The sequence below is a fragment of the Alnus glutinosa genome, chromosome 5 (genome assembly GCF_958979055.1).
Source record: "Alnus glutinosa chromosome 5, dhAlnGlut1.1, whole genome shotgun sequence".
Lineage (NCBI taxonomy): Eukaryota > Viridiplantae > Streptophyta > Magnoliopsida > Fagales > Betulaceae > Alnus > Alnus glutinosa.
Genome location: NC_084890.1, coordinates 19872669 through 19891335, shown reverse-complemented (window position 1 = coordinate 19891335; position 18667 = coordinate 19872669). Strand labels below are relative to the sequence as shown.

The 18667-nt window shown below is 35.7% G+C and overlaps 1 protein-coding gene across 1 annotated transcript; it reads right to left on the bottom strand.

Annotated features, from left to right (window-relative positions):
* Positions 1-2094: 2094 nt before the first annotated feature.
* Positions 2095-7132, bottom strand: LOC133867887 (protein CHUP1, chloroplastic-like). The gene is made up of 7 exons (XM_062304657.1): positions 6051-7132; positions 4721-5659; positions 4258-4389; positions 3413-3594; positions 3204-3315; positions 2734-2877; positions 2095-2378 (listed from the first exon to the last, which is right to left on the bottom strand). Exons 1-7 carry the CDS (start codon positions 6810-6812, stop codon positions 2298-2300), a joined length of 2352 nt encoding a protein of 783 aa, XP_062160641.1. The 5' UTR covers positions 6813-7132; the 3' UTR covers positions 2095-2297.
* Positions 7133-18667: the final 11535 nt, after the last annotated feature.

Here is an 18667-nt window from a genome sequence, read left to right as displayed (position 1 = left end):
TTTTTTTAAATTTATTATTGAATTTATGGTCCTACATATTCATGATAAATTTACCCATTACTTATATGGAGATGGACAAGAAAGGATAAAAATTTCCTACAAATTAGTTTGTAGAAAATTTTCTACAACTCAAATATAAAAATCACATGTGTCTTTTAAACATGTAAGAAATACATGTTTTTTTTTTATTAATACTATTAAAAAAGCATGTAAGAAGTATATGCTATTTAAATAACATATGATTCTCAAATGCCAAGGAACACATATCAATCTTATATGTGGTAATGTGGGTTGTCGGAAATTTCATACAAACCAGTTCATAAGAAATTTATGTTCGACAAAAAATAGGCAAAAGATAGAAACTAAACATTTTTAATTTTAGGATGAAATACCTTTGACCCCTATGTGATTTAAAGACTTTATTTTTTGCCGCCTGTCTTTTATTTCGTATCGTAAATAGTACCTCATTTATGGTTAAAGACGGAGATAGTACCTTCATCCAACTTCCATCCAAAAATTGACGAAAGTTCACGTCACATGCCTTAAAAAATCGACACATGTAATGAAAAACTTTTTGAAAAGGAAATAGGGGTGGCTAGATGACCGGTCTGGGGGTAGTCGAACCACCCCCATAGCCCTTGAAGTGGTTCAACCATCCCCCAAAGAGAAAAATAGGGGTGGCCGAAACCACCCCCAAGAGCTTTGAGGGTGGCCGAGTCACCCCCGTTTAACATGGTGGTGGGTTAGACCACCCCATACAAGATCCATAGCCATTCGGTTTAGTTCAGTCATCCTCACAAGCCAACAAAAAAAAAAAAAAAAAAAAAGCTCGAGTTAGGGTTTTGTCTTTGGAGTTGGCCAAACCCACCCCCAATTTGTTCTTTGTACCCTCATACCAGTCATGGAGGTGGCCGAACCGGGCCACCCCTCTTTTTTTCTTTCCTTTTTTTTTTAAAAAAAAAAAAGTTTGTATTTTTTTTTTTTTTAGTTATACATAGGAACACATGTTGATTTTTAAGGCATGTGACGTGAACTTTCAGAAGTTAGACGAAGATACCATCTTTGTCTTTAACCATAAACGATGCACCATTTACCATACGAAATGAACTCCAAGAGACAAAAAATAAAATTTTTAGACTATTGGACAAAAAAAAGTATTTAACCCTTAGTTTTATATTAGTCCATTTACAACTTAAGCCCAATAAGCAACTAAACAATTCACAAAATCCTGCCCTACTCGGCTCAACATTGCACCTGTTTTGGCGCTGTTGAAGATCAGAACCTCTTCGTTATCTTCATAATTATTATTTTTTTTTTTTGGTAGTTTTCTTTCTTTCTTCTTTCTCTAATTTATAGGGGGCATTTGTCTCTTATTTTTGTTAGTTAATTTTTTTTCTTCTGCCCTGGGACACTAACAATTTTTTAGTAATTTGATAAGGACATTGTCCCAATTAAAAATTTAAAAGATATAATCAATTGGATAGTAATTTAGAGGTGGTACATAAACTTTTTCCTAATTTATATTATATTATTAAGAAGCTTAGAGTCTAAAAGTGGATGCATTACACAGATTTGGAAGCTTTTTACTGCCGACAGAATTGGGTGAGCATAAAAAGATAGTTTCAATACGGCAATCATGAATGTTATAAGATTAAGTTCCAAAAGAGCACTCTTTTCATACTTATGAATATAGCACTCTCATGAATATGTTGATGCACAATGCACAATTTTAAAAGCCGAACTGTGATTTTAAATGCTTAAACATGTACCACAACATGAAAAAACAATATAATTAAGGAGTTGAGTTCAGTGATTGCAGAAGAGTTTCTATCAAGAATAAAGATTGTCTACCAGCCTGACTGCCCGAGTCGCATGTGTTGGGCACTGTAACCAGATTTCGAAGGAAATATTCAGCAGGCAAGAAAACAATACTTTCTCCAGTTCTAAGTCTTCCTTGAACCACAAAATCTTGGATATGATATGCAAATGGCAATGTGCCTATTAATTGTAGCAAATGGCAATCTGCAGAAACCATATATTGCACTATTGCAGACAAGCAGAGCCTTTAGTCAGCCAAAATTTTAGATAATTAGATATCATTATCTTAAATAATTATAAACTCAAACTCAACTCATTTCTATTTCACATCAAACTTCTTACACCCAAAAAACTAAGCAAGCCCCACTCAAAATCACGCTGCTCAACCAGATTGCACACACCAAAATTTATATACATTTTCAGCATGAAGCTCACTAACGTGGTAAGCCAAGATTGTTCCCTATCCTATTTCTCTCTCTTTACTTTTTGTTAAGGAGGTGAGCGAGGTTGCGAAGTTCCTCGAACCCATGCATTGTTTCTGCATCAAATCCTCCTGCAAACTGCATCAAACATGAACAAGAGGGAAAGAATCAATATGATTATCTAATATTTCAACACAAACCCGCCATCTGCAAGAAGTCGCTCAGGCTTTTGGTTTTTTTTTTGGGGGGGTAAGCCTCATATTTATGGATAAGGAGCCTAAGAAGATATAATTTCCTAAGAACAAGGCTTCTTTTTCTTCTTTATATTTTTAGAGCGGTTTTTACGCTGTATATGTGTGCTTTGAAGATGGCAAAAAGAATTTGGAATCTAGAAAAGTTAGTTAGCTTCAATGATTTTTTTCCCAACTTCTTCATGACCAATCCAACGTGGAAGTAAAAATAAGCCAAAATTTTTTATTGCTATGCTACAAACCTGATGAATTCTGAAAGCAAATCGCACTCCCTGAAGTAGCATATAGTCCATTGCAGGATCTTTTTCCACAGCTGCCTTTGACTGAAGTTCCATAGCTGCCCTCTTCATGTACATCTTTGCCAGCTTGACAGAGCCAAACTTTATCTGCAAAATCCAGTGGTTCAATCAATTGCCAAGCGAAGTCACTTAAGGTATTCTATAAGAGGCAGCACCTAGGATTGACGAGAAGACCGCCACCGTACATCTTTCTTTCAAAAGTGAGGCTTTATTGAAAAGAAGAAAAACAAGGCGCTTTTTCTTTCCTGTTCTTAGACTCTCTAGAATTGATCTGTCTACTATTCTGTGTAATGGGTTAACATTTTACCTCTTATTGGAACAAGATATAGACAGATTTTTGAATGGTTTCATGGATTTGGAATTGTAGAACCATATGAAAAGCAGACAATGATAATGAAAATGACATCAATTACCTTGCTTATGATACCATTATCAAGTATCCAATCTGTGGGAATGTGAAATTCTTTGCAATTACGCATCAATGAATCCCTTGTTCTGAGAAGGTTATAAACAGTACGCTCCATCCTAATAGTGTGAAATGTTAAAAAGTCAGCATTTATAATATATTGGAGTCCTAGGAGAATCAATATAAATTCAGAGAAGAAAAATATCAGATTCTTACTTCTCAGACAACACAACCATTTTCTTTAGTGCAATGTCACAAGGTAGTCGGGGATCATCCTTATAAGAAGACACTTCAGACTCCAATTTCTTAAGATCTCGATACCCAAATGCTGCTTCTCGCAATGTGTCAGCTTTCTTCTCTGGCCAATCAAAGTGCTTTAGGACCGCCCTTTCGTCCACCTTCAAGATGGAAGCAAATAGAGAATCCTCATAACTATTATCTAAATTATGACATAATAAAAATACAATCTTCAACAATCCCAAGAAACTAAACAAAAATGCTAACTTCAAAAGTAAGATTCTCAACTCAACCAAGCCTTAATCCCAACTAATTGGGGTGCTTGGTTACATGGATTCTTTTACCCACTGGATCGAGTAATGCTAAAAGGAGGACGACTCGTCCTCTTTGTGTCCTTCCAAATGCCACGTAGCTTTTAAAAATTATCATTAGATCAAAATTCACTTATGATCATCTCAAATTCAATGGTAATTTTTAAAGTCACGTGACATTTCTTGTAAAATTACTCCACATGATTCATATTTATAAGACGCGATAGAAGTTATTATGTTCGCTGTCAACCTCCTTTATTCTAGCTTGGGACCGACTATGCAGAAAAGACATGACCCCGAAGGATGAAAAGATTGTAGAGATTATTTCTAGAAATCAATATCAATATCTTTGAATTTATTTATCCTTTGCATGCATATGCCTGTATATTCACATCCCTGTTGGCTTTTAAACCAAATAAACTAGAGAAAGTGAAAGTTTCTTCAAGACATCCAGGAAAAAAAAATAATTATGAATTAAAATAGTTATTATGGAAGTGACAGTGATCTACTTACAAGAAAGCAAAGTTCATCATCTAGCCACTTCACGAATGCCACAACATCTTCAATATTCTGATAAACTGCATGATTCACCTCGCTTATCAATGAATTTACAAATTCTCCTTGAGTCTCAACATCTGCTTTTATCTACATTACAAATGATAAATACACTTCATTAAGGATATGAATCAGGTAATGTACTAAACAAACAGATATTAAAGCTATGAAACTGTACATATCATTTATAATTCATATAATATGCAAGAAGACAGGAGAAGAAAATTTCACTTCTCAATTAGCAACTTCAATCATTCTACAAGTTTTTATCACTTTTTTGCCTCTTAACAGCTGTTAAACAGGGAATCTAAATTGGAAAACAAATTTGGAGTTATTATCATTTATCAAATTAAAATCCTTCAATGGCCATATAAATAAATATTCTAACAGAAGAAAGAGTAAGAAAAGAGTGAACACTTACAGCAAGCAAATGTGAGGATCGGTTCTCAATTTCACCAATCATGCTACTACGAACATTTGCAACATCCGGGGCATCACAAATTCCACCATTTGAGGAATCCTTTCTAGAATCTCTCTTCATGAGTGACTGGTAAAACTCGACAACTTGCGGTGCTCGCTTGACCACTCCTGTAGTACTCTTCACTGCAAACTTGGGAGGTGGTGGGGGAGGTGGAGGTGGTGGTGGCGGTGGAATTTGAGCAGAAACTTCGTCCTTAGGTCCACTAGAAATGGAACATGAAGGCCTTGGAGGGGGATTTGGGATTCGCAAAGCCCTTTTCTCAACATCTAAAGAAACTGAAATTTTATTAGCTTCTTGGCAGTTTCTAAAAACTTGTGGTCGAACCATATCCAAATGATATTTTTGAGAGGCTAATGGCTCTACTTCCTTTTCCATGTCTTTTGTACATACAAAACAATCAGACTGCCTTCTCGTACTTGGTACCAGGTCTTCTTCACAGCATTTGGATCCACTGATAGAGTGTCTTCTCCTAGGACTTCTGATTTCCTCTAAATCAACCCAGTTTTTATCTACAAGACCATCTTGGCATTCTAAATTTGGCAAATCTTCATCACTAATCGGCCATTTCTTTAACTTCTTTATCAGGTTTAATCTCTTTGCACTACTACATTCTAAGTACTCATTGCTTCCACAAGAAAACGATCCAATAGATTCACCACTCCTCTCAATTGAATGGGGGCTAGATGACTTATCAGAACTCGCTGTTGAGCATGAATTGCGCAACTCATTTCGTAAACACGAATTCACCCACCTCAAGTAAGCAAGCTCCTCGACCTCATTCAATCTGCTCATCTGTAGTCCTTCAACTTGTTTGCACAAATCTTCATTTGTGTGTCTTAGCAAAGCTGCTTCAGCTTTAATTTTTGCAACAACCTCACTCTGATAATTATCAAGAAGGCAGAGTACAGTTACAAAACAAAGTGAACCAGATTAATACAGTTAATGTTTAGACTATGGGAGGAAAATAAACTAAAGCTTAGCCAGTCCAACGTATTCATCAAACTCCCTACCTATTTATTAGCTGAAGAATTATTAGGAGCATAAAATAAAATAAAAAATAAATAAATAAGTCCGCCATATAAACTACATAAGATATTTTCTATCATTTGATGTTATCCATTTATGAAAAACGAACAACTCATCTGAAGAAGGACCCTTCTTTCTTTGTGTCCCTCGTGGAATAAAAATTCTAACATTTTCTCAATAACCAAACAGACAAAGTAATAGGCCACCAAATATATCCATTAGAAAGAACAGTTGCCGACAATACCTCGGAAGCCTTAGCAACAGAAGCCAACTGAGACTCCACAGAAGCAAGTCTGCAAGCAAGGTTCCTCTTTTCAAGCTGTAGCTCCTTGTTCAGGCGCCTCAACTCCACAACCTCCATTTCAAGGCCTTGCGACGACAATGCTATCGAACTCTCATTGTCTTCACCCTTGGACACCTCCGAAATCGAAGTTAGCGCTGAAATCTGCTCCGAAAGGCTCGTTTTCTCTGCTTCCAACAACCCCATTTTCCGAACAAGATCATCGAGTTCACCATTCTTCACTTCTAGTTCCCTTTCAAGGTCCAACACTTTTGGATTTCTCTGACATTCTGAAATTCCAGCTTGTAGCTTGAATTCTCTTTCCTTCGATTCTTGCAGCAGGCTTCTCAGATGATCCAGCTCGATAAACAAATCGCGCGAAGACTGCCTCCGGTGTGTCTGGTACACGTTCGGGTGGACTTGACTGGCATTCATCGAGCAAGCCAAGTCGCCGATTAGCGACCGCTTGACGCGTGAGTGGGAAGGCACAATTGGGTTCTTCTGGTTCGTGGCGTCGGAGCTGGTAAGCGGCTGTTTCTTGATTTGGACCGTCGCCTGCTGTGCCTGGCTTTTCTTGTCCGCTGAGAAGCCCTTTACTATTTGGGATCCCCACCGCAACTTTGAAGGGTTGCCATTGCCTTTGGTGCTTTGAGGCTTTGGTATCAGATTTTGATCGGCAAATTTCGGCGCTTTCGCCCGGTTCACTGATGGGTTTGATTCTCTCATTCTTGAAAACAAAAATCGGGTAGTTTTCCGGAATCGGAACCTTACAGAGAAACTGTTTGTGCAATCCGAAAATCTATCTAACAGAAACCATCAGATTTTCATGTCAACAGAAAACTAAACATTCACACATTCTATATTCTATGGCTTAAACTTTAAAGAACCACAGAAATTTAAGGGTTCTTTTGCTTTTTCCCAAAAACCCAGAAGAAATTTGAAGCGAGCTGGAGTGAGAGTTTTCGAGTGGTGAGAGGTGGAGCTGGTGATTGTTCTTTGAATGGGAAAGTGTGATGACGGCTCCAATTCCAAGAACATATTGCAATTTTCAGGAGAGAAATGGCAGCTTTAGCTTTATTGCACCATTTTGAATTTTTGAAATTTGAATGTGGCCTTTGCCTCTGGAAGAGACAACGGTCGTATTGTGTGCCTGGCCCCACCACGCACGTTTGGGGTTAGTAAGGGGAATATGGTGCCAGATGAAGGGCATTGTTGTCAAATGAGTAATAAATTGTCCCCCAAATATGAATAATATATATATATATATATATATATATATATATATATATATATATAAGCAATTCAATCATAATAGTAAAAATAACTACCGAAAAAGTATAACTATTTACCCTACTTATTGTTTTTTGTAAGGATCATTGCACTACTGATCTCTTAAGTTGGCCTAAATTACGAAACACTACATGTGGTACAAATAGTTTATGGAAGATCCTTCTAATAAACTATAATTACGAATCACTCCCCGAATCTGTTTTTCGTCCACCAAATTAACAAAATCCGTTAGTTTGCCACGTCATACCTAATTAGAAATCAACACGTGTCAATTATAATAAAAAAATAAATATATTAAAAGTATAAATAAATTAACACGTGTCAATTATTTTTAAGTTTTATTTATTTATATTTTTTATTGTAATGGACACGTGTCGATTTCCTACTAGGTATGACATGGCAAACTAACGGACTCTGTTAACTTGGTGGACAAAAAACGGGCTCAGAAAGTGATTTATAATTATAGTTTACTATAAGAACCCTGCATGAACTCTTTATATCATATGAAGTGATTCGTAATTTAGGCCAACCCTAAGGATCAGTAATGCATCTCTTTTTTCTATGCTCTCTTCAACAGATTCTCTATTTTACCCTTTATTTTCTTTAAATATTATTTTGTGTGGAAGAAAGTGTAAAAAAAAGTGAGAGAGAGAGAAAGAGAGTGTGTGTGAAAGAAAAAAAGGAAGAGGGAGAAAACAAATAAAAAATAGTTTGTAGTGTAAATAACGAATGAGAAATGCTTGGTTGTACACTCTCATCCCACTTCTATCCCACCCTTGTGTACTTGGACCAATAATGTGAGAGATAGTAGAGAGAGTATAGTGGGACCTTATTTTTTTAACAATATTATTGGTTCACGTAGACAAAGGTGGGATAGGAGTGGGATAAGAGTGTACAACCAAGCATTTCTCATAACGAATATGTTATTGAGAAATGCTTGGTTGTACACTGTCATCCCACTCCTATCCCACCCTTGTGTACTTGGACCAATAATGTGAGAGATAGTAGAGAGAGTATAGTGGGACCCTATTTTTTTAACAACATTATTGGTCCACGTAGACAAAGGTGGGATAGGAGTGGGATAAGAGTGTACAACCAAGCATTTCTCTATGTTATTCTGCCTATTTACTATTCACACTAAAAGAAAAAAATTATATTCTGCCTATTTTGTTGGAAATGCTTTAAAAGGGCAAGCGCAAGGGCACTTCCCTCATTGACTTTTTCTCTCTTTCGCACCCTCATAAATGACATAGGGGATGAAATTGCCCTTCCTTCTTGTAGGAAGACGAATTTCACCACGAGAAATTATTCATTTTCTCATTTTGTTCTTCTTCCATCATTCCACTTTTGAAAATTACCATGTGGGTCCCTCATATGGACTCCACAAATTTAATAGTAATTTTTAAAAGTGGGAGGATAGGAGAATGACAAGATGAGGATATATTGCACATTTCTTTCACCATCGATCAGTACCTGGGCAACAGATAACAGCCAGATAACAGCCTTAGCCAAATGACATTGCTGTGGACAGGAGAATGATTAAAGAATGGGTAGAATTTTTTTCTTTGGTCAAATTAATAAGACTTTTTTTTTTTTTTAAATAAGCCATTTTATCTTCACTTTTCCTCTATTTTGTATTGCTAAAAAAAAAAAAAAAAAAAAAAAAGAAAAAAAAAAAATAAAAAGAAGAAGGTTATTTTATCTCATCTAAATATAATTTTAGGAAAACTTCACTTAATCCACCTGAATTGTTGTCAAAATAATAAAAAACAAAAAACAAAAATAAACATCATAAATGGTAGATGGCATTTCTTTTTACTTAATAAAATGCATACTCCAAAACAATAAAAACCCTAGGCAGCCTAACAATTTAACAAGTTTTGTATTGTAAATGGACGTGACTTGTGGGGGGCTTAACAGTCGTATGCTAATAGCTAAAGTAGTTAACTTTATCTATAACTCGACCAAAATAATACAATATATTAAGATAGCTAAGAGAAAAGGAAGATTAAAAGTATAAGAGAAAGATGATTTATTGAATACTAATGGCACGTTTGGTATGCGGAATAGATAAACCCCTATAATAAAATGGTTATTCCTATTAAATAACTATTCTTTTGTTTGGTTACATACTATTTCTAATAATAGCTATTCACATAGAATAAATATGCCCTTACAATGATGAATAGCTATTCCTTGTAGAAAAAAATGGGGTTTTTAGAACCTATTCAATTTATTTTTTTTACAAAGCTCAATTAAAAAACACACACACACACACACACTCACACAAAACATTATATGGGTAGCCACCCACTCTAGCATAACCACTACGGTGGTCGCACCACCCCTGTGGTTCTGCCATGGTGGTAGGCCACCAAAGGACGTTATTCCAGTTTTTTTTTTTAAAAAAAAATATATATTATTATTATTTTTATATAAATCGTGAGTATTTTAGGAATTTTGATTCAATTCTAGTAAGAAGATATATGTATCTTCACCAAACTAAAGATCAATCTCCCCATTGTTGGGTATGCATGTGTGAGTAGGGATGTACATGTGGGCAGGTATTAACCACCCACATCAACTATCCATAACTATTTGCTATCCATACATGTGGATGCAGTTAACAAAAACTATTATCCGCATATGCGGATGTGGTTATTTCTTATATTAACCATATCTGCATACCCTTTATATATAATATATATTTATTATATATATTATATTTAATAAATTTACCAAAACAATGTCGTTTTGGATTAGGTATAAGTTATTTTTACATTGGTCTTGTTGGTTGTATTCCTTTATCGTGTAACACTTGGGCAAAAAAGCAAAATTAATGTAAAATTAGTACATTTTCAAAGTATTTGGGCTTTAACAAAATTAAAACAAGTTCAAAACACTAAAAACTGGCCTAAATTATTTTCAAAATCATTTAAAATAGGCCATAATAGAAATCCATTGAAAGCCCAAAATGCCCATTACCTAATATGCAGACAACAGATAATAACCGCGCTAATGCAATTAGTAAAAACATGATACGGATATCTAAAAGTAATATCCACATTTTACGAATGCGGTTGCGGTTATTGCAAATAACCGCATCAACTTCTACGTGTAAACCCCTATCTGTAACTGTAAAAGGATTGAATCTCACATTAGAAATATATAAGAAGTGTGAGTGGTTAATATGATATAGTGGACCCAAACCTATGGGCTTAAACTTTTGGGTTTAATGGTGTCTCCCATTGTATATTATGGGCTCACTAAAAGACTTTCCAATGTATCAATCTTATGGGCCTCTAAAAGATCATTTGTAGGCTATGTGAGTTTGTTCACACCATGTACCTTTGTCCCTACTCCATGGACTCTTGTTTGTGTCTATGACATGAACCTTTTTGCTCCTTCTCCAAGGACCCCTTGTCCATGGTCACAGCTTGCACATTTGTTCCTACTTCAATAACCCTTTAATCCATTCCAACTCCATGTATTCTTAGTAATAGCCATTCATATTCCTAAAAGAATGATCATTTTATGTACCAAACGTGTCTTACGTTTCTTTCAGGTTTTAGTTTTATGTTATATATATCTTTTAAGCTTTTGCATTCTTTGCTGGTAGAGAAAAGAAAGAAATAAAAGGAAGAAAGTAGGGGCATGAAGAGAGAAAATCAAAAAGAATGGAAAGAGCCAAATTACCATGGAGGGAAAAAAAAACACTTTGAAGAACAATAATGAGCAAGCAAAAAAGTGTAAAAACGTGTGATGCCATGTTTCGAGTGACCATTCTATATAATTTTATTTTTCAAGGAGTTTGGCCATCATACGGATTTATTTATTTATTCCAATTTTGGGAGGCTAGCTTAGGAGCTTTTGGGTTTTTTGCTCACAAAAATCTATAAACTTTTTAATTCAAAAACCATGTCGTGAGAGGCTTTTCTATATTATTTTTTGGGAGACCGAAGTACCATATAGATTTTCTGTTCTGGAGGGCAAGATTTGGTTCTAGCTTTAAAAGTTTATGTAATTTTTTTTTTTTTTTTTTTTTATTATGGATAGATTTATTTTAAAAAAATAAAAATAAAAATTAGGAGGTGAGGCATGTAAAAAATAAAATTTGGGAGAGGCTATGGAGGGGCTTGGGGTCAGGCTAGGGGTGTACAAGTGGAGCGTTTATTAACCGAAAATAATCGGTAACCACTAATAACCGCCAACAACTGCTAATCAGGAAAATCGAAAATAACCGGGTACCCGTTTGTAGTTACTGGTTACAGCATTTTAAAAAAACTGGTTAAAAATCGGGTAATCGGTAACTAGTTTTTTTATCAAGAAAATCGGAAATAACCGGGTACCCGTTTGTAGTTACCGGTTACAACATTTAAAAAAAAAAACGGGTTAAAAATTGGGTAATTGGTAACCGGTTTTTTTATATATATTACAAAAAAAAAATGAAAATAATGTTAAAACTAATTCTAAAAAAGCAAGCAAACACCAACATTTCCTATATAAATCAATCCCAAACACTGACATTTCCTTCACGGAAAAATCAACCGCTATTCTCTCTCTCTGTGTTTCTTCGTAAATCTCAGTGTTTTTTCCAAAATCCATAGCAATGTCTTAGGTAACTCCGTCAAACCCTTCATTATTTTCCAAATCTGATTATCATTTGATGTCTTAATTTTTTTCCTGTCTAGCTAACATTATTTATTTACATGTTCTACTAATTATTTGAGGTGCCAAAATTCAATCTTTTCCTTTTTTTTTTGTGGTGTATGTATGATATCATGAAATGAAACGACTAGGAAATGATATCATTTTTTAGTATTTAGCATTGAATATTGAATAGCAAAATATTGGATTAAAAAAAAAAACTGAAAAGATTTAACAATATATGAAAACCGATTATCCAATTTTTAATAACCGGATAACCGGCGGTTGGTAAAAACCGCAACCGGTGTTGTAGTTGCGGTTGCAGTTATTTGGTCATAACCGCAACCGCAACTGGTTATACACCCCTAGGTCAGGCTATCCTCCTAACTGCCCCTTGATTGGTATTGATGAGGAGGAGATCCCATCGCCATTGAAACGAGGTCGATGAAGGAGAAGGAAGAAATAAAAGAGGAGGATTTTGATAGATCAAAAAAGTATTGGTTGAATAAAAGTGAACGTGGAAGGGAAAAGTTAGAATCTTTAGGATAGATCGCAAGGTTAGGTTTTTTTTTAGGCTTAAAACGATATTAGGAAAACAAAAGAAGGTAACTTTAGGGTTTTAGATTGTTTGGGGAGTGAAAAAAGGGAGAAAACCGAAACATGGACGAAGGGTGGTTCGGAGAAGCACGTATAGAGAGTCCTGTTTGAAGTCCTATTTAAAGACCATTCTAACTAGGACTAGCGTTTGAATTGCTTTCAAACGGTACGCATGATATAATGCAGAAATTTTAAGTTTAGGTTCAAAGATAGGGTTTTGTGATTTGGGGGCCTGATTAATGACATAAAATACTTGCACATGGAGAAGCCAAGTTTTACGAGGAATAATTTTTTGAGGAATACTACACACAAGGTAAATAAACGCACGTGAAAAGCTTAAAATAATAGTTTTGCAAGTATGACTTTTTTTTAAAAAAAAAATGATAAATGTGTAGCATTTTTTAGGATTTTGGAAGAAAAGCACTCAAAATCTATCAAGTTCTAAGCTTAGAACTGATTGCTACAGAATATTGAAGTTGGCAAACTCACTTTTGGCAAGATCCAACTCTAAATAAATTTTGAATTTGATTGCTGCAGGATATTGAAGTCGGAAAACCTGTTTTCTTTGGAAAGATGTGAATGCAATTTCATTTTGGATTTATTTGCTACAGAAAAAGAGAAGTCGGCAAAATCTATTATTTTTTGAAAGATTTCAAAATTAGCATGTTCTGTATTTGAATCATAACTGTTGGCTCAAATATTGGATTGTAGTGAAATTAGTGCTGTTGGACAAATAATGCAAAAGGAAACAAATATGTCTGAAATACGTTTTTCCTAATTCAGACGTTTACTATGCCAAAATTATCCTACAATATAGGACCAAAAATGTGGATGAATTTGGAATCATTTTCCTTCTTGGATTGAGTTTTCAGCCTCCTACTTGGACTAGAAGACTGATTTTTATGGGATTTCTAGGGCTTTTAGGGTTCTCCTAGTCCCTTTTAAATATGCCTATAAACATTGAAGAAAAAACACACAAGCTTTGAGAGAGGAATCAGAGGCTAGATCAAAAAGGGTTTTGGTTTTTCTTTCTTCATTTCTTTATTTTTTGTATGTATATACTTTTAGTCCAGATTATTGTAGTTAATTACTTTTGTTGGGGCTCGATTAAAGCCCTAAACATGTTTCTTTAAGGTTTTGATTTGCCTTGCTACAACTATTTTGTGATTTTTAATTGATTATTTCTGATTTTCTTGAATTCATCGCATGTTTATGTTTGATCATCATATGCATATGGTATGGATTTGTTATTTATGTTAATTTGGATGGCCGAGTTATGGGCATAATAGAGTAACAAAAGAACCCCATCACAGGTTTTTGGATTAATCAACATGAAGACAATTGGAATAGATGCCATGTTCCAGCCTGAGTGTGTTTACTGATTTCCATAGTTTTATGCTTTCTTGAAGAACAACTTAGTAGATGACATACTAAATCCTTCAATGAAGAAAAGAATTAGAGTAGATGCCATGCCAAACCCGATGCTTGGGGAAATCAATAGCTTTAAGAGTAGATGACATGCCCTTGTGGCTAGTAAACATTAAGCATCGCTGTGACGACTAGTATTTTTTTTTTTTTAACTCTTTTTTTTTTTAAAAAAAAACATACAAACGGATCATCACATGGCACGACTACATGTCGCTCAGCCAACATATGGCACATGCTCCATAACATGTACTTAATAATCAGAGTTATATTTAACAACGAAATACATCATGATACCATCATAATCATAGCGGAAAAACACATTTATAACATTACGTGTTGTTTATACAAAAGAGCTATCAATAGTCTATCTGTTTAAGGCTTAACAATATTTACATCATATACCCAAAAGAATGGCCACACAAAAGAATTAGTGACACGCAGGTCACAAGCCATCTACAAAATATAAGACCCCATAGTCCAATACATTACAACTGTCGCGTCAGGCTTCAGTCGTAATACCCCAAGTATAACGCTACCGGGTCATTGTCCTCCTCCAGTGTACCTGCAGCCAAAGGAACAACATCTATACAGTTGTGGTGGTAGCCACATCTGTATAAGTGAAAGAATGAGTTCACCATTTCAATATTAAACATACTGAGACCTTAATGATATTAAACTGATTGAGTTTTTGCAAAGAACCAACTTTTCATTTTTAGTTTTAAGTACACACAGCTAGTAAATTTATAAACTTTTTTTTTTGCGAACACTTGTAGCTGATATAGTAAACATCGACTATTAAGAAAACATTTAAAGCATACTAAGCATATAGGAACATATGTAGAAGTTCCTTTCTTTGGAAGCATTTACATATAGACCCGTCTACAATAATACTTTTATGATTCGGTGGCTTAGACATATGTATACACAATGTCTCCCTGGATTCACATATACACAAATGCCTTAGCTGAAAACAATGGCATCTCGTCTAGCTATACAAAGACATTTGCATTTCCAGAATTAAGTAACACCATGCCTAAATACATTGAAGCTTAGTGCCTTTGGATGTCAATTGATCATGCGAGCACTAGAGTGAAACTCCAATATGCAAACACGTCTTTGCTGAAGAACAAATAATAGTTGACCTATCTATACATATACATTAGCATTTCTAACTCTAGGCAATGTGAACATCTAAGTACTTCCAAACTCAATGCTCTCAAAACATGCAACCATCCGATAGAAGTATACATATGTTCTTCTCCATTAAAACTCATATGCATACTAATACGTCTAGCAAAACTACAATACATATATCATGAAAACATCACAGAATTTAAACAATACTATGCATGCTCATGATAGTCTTATTATTCTTTGCGAGGCTTACCCTCTAACTCTTTATGGGGCTTACCCTCTAATAATCATTATTATGGGGCTTACCCCAGAGTTATCTTTGTTATGGGCTTACCCCCAAGTCATTCTTATGACACTTACCCTCGAGTTATATGCTCATGCTTTATGCTTTACTATTCAAATTCTATAACCTACTCTTTGCAACTTATACTTTCTTCAAACAGTAAATCAATCAACTTACAACTTTATCAATCTACTTTGCATAATTCAAATCCCAACAGCAACACACATTCAAACACTTTAAATCAATTCAACACCCTTCATTCATGGAGTAATTCTACACGGCGCTTAAAACTCCATCAATCGTCCATCAGTGCTGATGTGGCACCATGCCACGTCAGCACTTATATTTTAAAAAAATAAAAATTAAAAATTAAAAAACCTGGGTGCATTGAAAAGTAAAAGACCAAGCCATTTTGCTTTCCCAAAATCATTTTCTCCCAAAAAACCTCCCTCTCTCGATCTCCTCCCTCAACACCACCGTTAACCACCCGCAAAGCTGTCATCGATACGTCTAACTCTATCTCCGTCCAAAAGTCACCGGATCTCCTCAAAAACCTGCGTGCGTTGAAAAGTAAAAGACCAAGCCATTTTTCTTTCCCAAAATCATTTTCCCCACAAAAAACCTCCTCTCTCGATCTCTCCATCCCCTCCTTCAACGCCACCATTGACCACCTACGAAGCTGGCACTGGTACGTCCAATTCCATCTCCAGCCAAAAGTCACCATATCTTCAACCGTTCTCCATCTCCGGTTTGACTTCGTACCGATTCTTCATCTTCGGAACGTCGAAGCTTCATCTCCGGCCAAAAGTCACTGTATCTCCGACCGTTCTCCACACTTTATCACAAGGTGCTTCCACACTTTACTAGCTATAAATTTTCTTTGGTTATAAATTTTTATTTTCTTTTTGGTTGGGAAAAAAAAATATTCCACACTTGACATTTTTCACAAGGTGCTTTTAATATTTTAGATAATCTGTACCTGCAAATTGGAATGATCCTTCCTTTGTATGTGATAGTTACCGAAATGACATAGGCACTTGAAAAACTGAGGGAAGTTGAATAAAGAGATGGTTTTTGGAGTTGATAACTCCTTTTATGAAAGAAATACTCCTAAAGTTGATTTTTGTTGTTGTTGAAGATTATGGTTATTTTGATTCTTTTTTCTTTTGGTGTAGGACTAAACACTTATATTTGTTTTTGTTATTTTGTTTTGTTTTGCTGTTTGGGAATGTTTATTTTTTGCTCATTAATTGATCTCTTGAGATCAGGAAATTATATACTTATTTAAAATAATCCTGCACTGATTCTCTCTCTTACAAAAAAAATAAATAAATAAATAAATTAAGATTAGAAGTTTGAAAGCTTTATTTTAATGTAGAAGTTTCTTCTTGTTGAATTGTTCACCCTTACAAAATAAACTGCTTTTTGGCTACTAACTTGTCATAAAATTTGTATATATATATATTTTATTATTTTTTTTTTTGAACAATGTATAATCTCTTCATTGAATGACAAAATTGATCTCTAAAGAAAGGATTTAGGGAAATAAACTTTCCCTAAGTACAACATGCAAAATGCAACTAGGTATCTCCTCAAGCCATACAGAGTCTAAAAAAGTAGAAGAGGCCTCCTTTGCTAAACAATGAGCAGCACTATTTGCCACTCTACCCACATGGACCATAGAAGCAACTCCTAGACCTTGTATCTCTGCTATTATTCCTTCTACAAAATGGCCCGCATCATTAAGATTTGGGGTTGCTGAATTTACCTCATCAATCACTTGTTTTGCATCCCCTTCTAGGATTACCTCAAAAAAACCTGATGCCTTACAAAATAGAACGGCCTCTAGAGCCGCCATTGCTTCTGCAACTTTGGGTGGTGCTACAACAGGTTTAGTAACAGCTCTTGCACCCAACACTTCACCATTGTTATCTCTAGTCACAATACCAATTCCCACACATTTCTTTTTAGCATTTACTGAGGCATCCCTGTTTACTTTAATAACACCCAAAGGTGGGGGGTTCCAAACCAAAGGGGGCATAGTATAGCACGGCACCCCATTGATATTGTTCCTATCATCTTCACGACTGTTATACCGGCGATACTCCTCTAAAGATGACACAGCTTCATTAAACACTACCCGGGGATGGGTGAAAAGAGATTCAAAAATAAATTTATTTCTTCTCAACCATATCCTGTGAGAGATCACAGCCATTAAACTCAACTCTTCGGTATTTAATCGATCCAAACAAAACTCCACCAACTGCATAAAAGTATCCCCCAAGAAGGCACATTTTTGGAAAATCCTTGAGCCCCCTCCCCACACGTCTTGAGCAGCTGGACAAGTCCACAGAGCATGAAAACCCGACTCCATCTCCCTGAAACAGCAGGGGTAAATGTTGTCCTTCACTATATTCCTTCTAAAAAGATTACATTTGGTAGGGAGCAGGTCATTACAAGCACGCCACAAGAATATCTTCACTGTATTCGGAACCCCCAGACTCCAAAGAGCAGACCATACACAATGCCTGTCCTCGTCCCTGGATGTACTTCCATTGTTGCATTTTTTTTTATTTCCATGCCCATATGGTAAACGCTCCGTACTAAGAATACACCACTCGTGGTTCCTCTCCAGACAAGCCTATTCAGCGGTAGTGTAGGACATAAGGGAATGGAGGCAATAACCCTAGCCTTTTCCGGGCTGAAAATTGTGGTGATCAGTTCCTCCTTCCACCCACACAACTCTGAGTCAATCAACACCGAAACATTAGAGTCATCAGGAACAAGCCGTGGAGGTGACTGAACTGAATAAGAGATGGGCGTCGGTAGCCACTTGTCCTGCCAAATTTTGATACTCTTCCCATCCCCGATACGCCATACTAAGCCTTCTGTTAGTAGCTTCTTGGCCGACATCAAGCTTCTCCATACAAAGAAGGGCGCGATCCAACTTCAGATATCAAGAAAGAGCCATGTGGGAAGTATTTGGCCTTAAGTACCTGAGTAACTAGAGAATTAGGCTCTTGAACAATCCTCCATCTTTGCTTTGCAAGCAAGGCCTTGTTGAAAGTAGTGAGCTCCCGAAAACCAAGCCCCCCTTCCATCTTAGATCTTCCCATTTTTTCCCAACACATCCAGTGCACATTTGACTCCTTTGCCATGTGTCCCCACCAAAAGTGCTGCATCATACCTTGTAGCTCTCTAC

Coding starts and splice junctions, on each gene's coding strand:
- LOC133867887 (XM_062304657.1), bottom strand. CDS start 6,812: ATGAGAGAATCAAACCCATCAGTGAACCGGGCGAAAGCGCCGAAATTT. Junction 3,595..4,257: donor ATGATGAACTTTGCTTTCTT/GTAAGTAGATCA, acceptor TCCATCTTGAAG/GTGGACGAAAGGGCGGTCCT. Junction 2,878..3,203: donor ATAATGGTATCATAAGCAAG/GTAATTGATGTC, acceptor TGGATTTTGCAG/ATAAAGTTTGGCTCTGTCAA.